The 3,964-nt window shown below is 37.4% G+C and overlaps 1 protein-coding gene across 1 annotated transcript; it reads right to left on the bottom strand.

Annotated features, from left to right (window-relative positions):
- Window positions 1-1,636: 1,636 nt before the first annotated feature.
- LOC145036097 (uncharacterized) lies at window positions 1,637-3,476 on the bottom strand. The gene is made up of 4 exons (XM_078984574.1): window positions 3,335-3,476; window positions 2,745-3,286; window positions 2,055-2,428; window positions 1,637-1,883 (listed from the first exon to the last, which is right to left on the bottom strand). The coding sequence occupies exons 1-4, from the start codon at window positions 3,474-3,476 to the stop codon at window positions 1,637-1,639; spliced, it is 1,305 nt and encodes a 434-aa protein (XP_078840700.1).
- Between the last annotated feature and the right edge of the window lie 488 nt (window positions 3,477-3,964).

Here is a 3,964-nt window from a genome sequence, read left to right on the forward strand (position 1 = left end):
TTTCAAGAGCAAATCCGGACCAGTCTGTGATTATGGACTTTTTCACACAAGTTGGATGTCATTAAAATTCGTAATAAAAATTATGAACAAACTAGACTCATTTCCCAAACTCTTAGAATTTACAGATTCTGATTTGGACCTTTGATGATTTTTATATAAATTTTATAAGATCACTAAAAGAAAATGTTAACAACAGAAAAATGCTATCAATTTCATTTCACCTTGTAACATGTTGAGCAAGGTGTATATCTTTATGTGAATATATGTTTTTGCAAATAGATGAGATTTTGTCTTAGTATATAGTCATACATCAGAAAACAAATGGATTTTTACCTCCAAAAGTATGGTAATTAATTAGTTGTTATATTGCATGTTGCTTCACTTTAGTAAAAGGTATATATACATATCGGTAAACAAAAGGGTTTTTACCTTCACAAATACAGTAGTTAACTGTAATAAACAAAGTTATAACTATTACATTTAAACGTTCTGATAAACTATAATAGGTATGGTTTATGTTTCCATTAGAACAACAAACACATTTCGAAAGGTTTTATGCCCACAGAAAAAGGTTTTACACTCACGCACACCACACGTAAACTTGTTAACCTAAATTGTGAGACATTCTTCTCAAGTGCTCCTAGAGTACGGGTTAAAATTCCTGGTAGTTATAACCAGAGTCTCTTGTAGGGAGAACATGATAGTTGTGTATAGATCTATATTGGGTTAGACACCCCACACCTGAGCTGCATGCAACAACTACACCGGCAGGTCTGTGGTGACAAGTGTCATATCATTTTTGCGACGCCCGAGAAACGTCGTGGCAGGTTCATTCAGTCATAGTATGGTTATAGCGACTCACATAGGAAGTTAACAACTCATAAAGTTTACGGGAATTTTTATAATCAAAAGGGGTTTTATGACAATTTAAAACCACGGTTATATCATTAAGTATGGAAAATACTTGTTTATTCTTGGTCCTGGGATCTAGGACCACATAACTTTTAAAAGGAAAATATTGGATTTTTCTTGGTGACACACAACACATTACAAAGAGCGGTTTCCAAGCTACTTGTATTCTCAGGAATTCAGTGAAACAGGAAATACACAGCGTTTTGAGGATGGGACGATAAATCGTCAAACGGTTCATTTTGTCATCATAATGCAATTGATTTGAATCATGTAAACATATACTTTGGTGTAACTTTTTCAATTATATTTTTGATGGTTGTATTTACTTTGAGCACTATTATACTCGTTGTTGTGATACTATACATGAAGTCCTCCACCCCGGACGTTTCTGTCATCCTTGGTTTCGGGGTGTGACAGCAGGCTCAACTGGAGGGAATTGATCAAAGATACGTTGGCCTCCCCCATCTTTCCTAGGTCTTCCAATCTTCCTTTTTGGGATAGGTGGCTTAGGTACCTCATCATTTGTGCATGAAATCTTATTATGCCCAGGTTATTGGCACTTTCCACACCTCACAGTCCTAGTAACCTTTAACCTTTAAGAGGGGTATTTGGCATCTTCTGATTTAGATGCATGCTTCACTCTATTTACTTTGGGTCTTCTAGGCATCCTTCTAACTAAGGGTGGTAATGGTTTAATAAACTCAGTCATTGGCCACAAGTTGCTTCAACCAACAGGTTGTATGTTCTGGCTGTAGGTTGCAACATATTTGTCCTTGTGGAACCAAGAAGAAATGAATTCACTTGGATCTTTGTGGACATAGTTGATTGCAAGTTGACTATGCAGACATGGTATGCCCGACAACATCCACAAGTTGCAGGCGCAAGTGTGATTAGCTAAATCAACATTGTATCTATTGTAGCCATACCTAGTCTCAAACACATCACCACCACTTGGCACCACTGTCCACAACCTACACACAAAACAAACAAAGTACACATATAAATACATACTTAATATTTTGGATACATGCCAATAAAAACTTATATTACCTAATATCTTTCCCAAATTCATTAAGCTTCAGTTGTATGTTAGGCCCATAATTACCCCTCCATTTGGTGGCCTCTTGACCTTGATGAAAAACCTTTTCATAAGGAGAATCCTTATTTCCTCAAGCATTGTGATTATGGGATTCTTCCTTATTTGTTTGATCATGGCATTAAAGCATTCTGCAACCCCATTCTCTACTGCTTCACAAGCATACCCATGAAAAAAGAAGGCTTTGCACCAAGTTTCAGGTTTCCTTGCTATAAGATAATTGTATCCAGTTTCTGTTATCTTCTTTATCTTCTCCATTGTAGCAAGAAAGTCCCCTTCTACTATACTCATAGCAACTTCCCAGAACAAACTCTTTTGCTCTAATCCTGTGAATTTCTTTCTAAAGTTTGCAAATATGTGTCTAGCACATTGTCTATGCTCAACATTAGGGAGTAGGTCTGCCACAGCCTGTAAAAGTCCCTATAATTAACAAACAAACACAACACAATACATGTAAATATTAATGACTGTAACATACAAATATATATTGTATACTAGTGTATGTTGTGGTACCTTGTGTTGGTCTGAGATAACAACCAATCCATTGCCAACACCAAGATCCAAATCAGCAACCAAATTATCAATGAACTAGGTCCAGTTGTCCTTTTTCTCAACATTCACAAGCACCCATGCTATTGGTTAGACATGGTTGTTTGCATCCCTCCCAATAGCAGTTAAAATCTCCCCTTAACCTGCCCCTTCAAGAAACTACCAACTAGTCCTATTACCCTTCTACATCCTCTGCTCCATCCATCTCTGAAAGCCTTGAAGCCAACATAAAACCTTTTGAAATAGTTAAACCCCAGATTACTTTCTGCCCCACCAAGCAAGTTGTAATCAGATTACTCAACCTAATTGCAGTTGTATAGTCCCAAACCTTGGCATAGTGGTCTTCTAACTTCTCTTTTATCATCCCCATTGCAGTAGCCCTTGCTCTGTCGCATTTCCCAAGAGATACACTCACTGAAAACCTTTGTAGCACATCTGCTTGCATCTCTAGCAATGTCATCTTGGGCTTCATGATTACATCTTTCAGGTAATGTTTGGCTAAGTAAATGCTAGTAACTAAGGAACCAAAATGATAATTCCTAGCACACAGATGCATTTCATTACAAAATTTTATCTGGAATGCTCTTTCATTATACTTCCATCCAGCTGCAACCCTAAATGGACACTGCATTTTATTATTATCATTCCTATCCCTGGTTCCACTACCATACTTAGCTATAACCCTCACTCTATCACTTTTTTCAAAATAAAGCTGGTACCCTCCATGGGCTACATAGTTAGTTAAAGCAAACCTGAATTCAGCAGGGCATTAATAACAGTCTCCTAATTGGGGCCTCATCTCTTTCCAGTCAACATGTAGATCATGCACCCTATACTCCACACCAACATCTTCATTGTCCTCATCTAAGTGGGCATGCTCTTTTTGTTGGACACAAGGAATGTCTCCATCATCTACCATTCCATCAATACTCCTCCTTAATACGTTTTCATCACACAATAAGTTAAGAAACTAATCATCACATAGTCTTGAGGGGGCTTTGAAAGTTTCTTCAGAAAAATCCAAGAAGCTAAATTCAAATGCATCTTCATCGGAGTCAGAGTCCGGAAGATATGTCTTCTCAGGGAGCTTAGGTCCTTTAGGCTTCTTAGTTCCAGAAGTAGAAGGCATCTATTTCATAAAAAAAAAACAAAAACACAACTTGTTAGTTCAAACTTGGAACTCCATAGACGAAGATAACCACCCTCATAATCATTAATTTCTTGTTTCCATACACGTACCTTGTTTCCAACCTTACTTCACCAATGATTTCGGAGCTTCAAGTTGCGAAATTGGGGACTGTGAAACTCTTCTCAGCATCAAAACGTTCTCGAATGCATGAAAAAATCTTTACCAGTGATGGTTCGTGAAAGGTGATGGCTACAGAATAACTTAATGGTGACTGGATG

This window comes from Lactuca saligna, chromosome 3, assembly GCF_052625555.1.
Source record: "Lactuca saligna cultivar CGN05327 chromosome 3, ASM5262555v1, whole genome shotgun sequence".
Classification (NCBI taxonomy): Eukaryota; Viridiplantae; Streptophyta; class Magnoliopsida; order Asterales; family Asteraceae; genus Lactuca; species Lactuca saligna.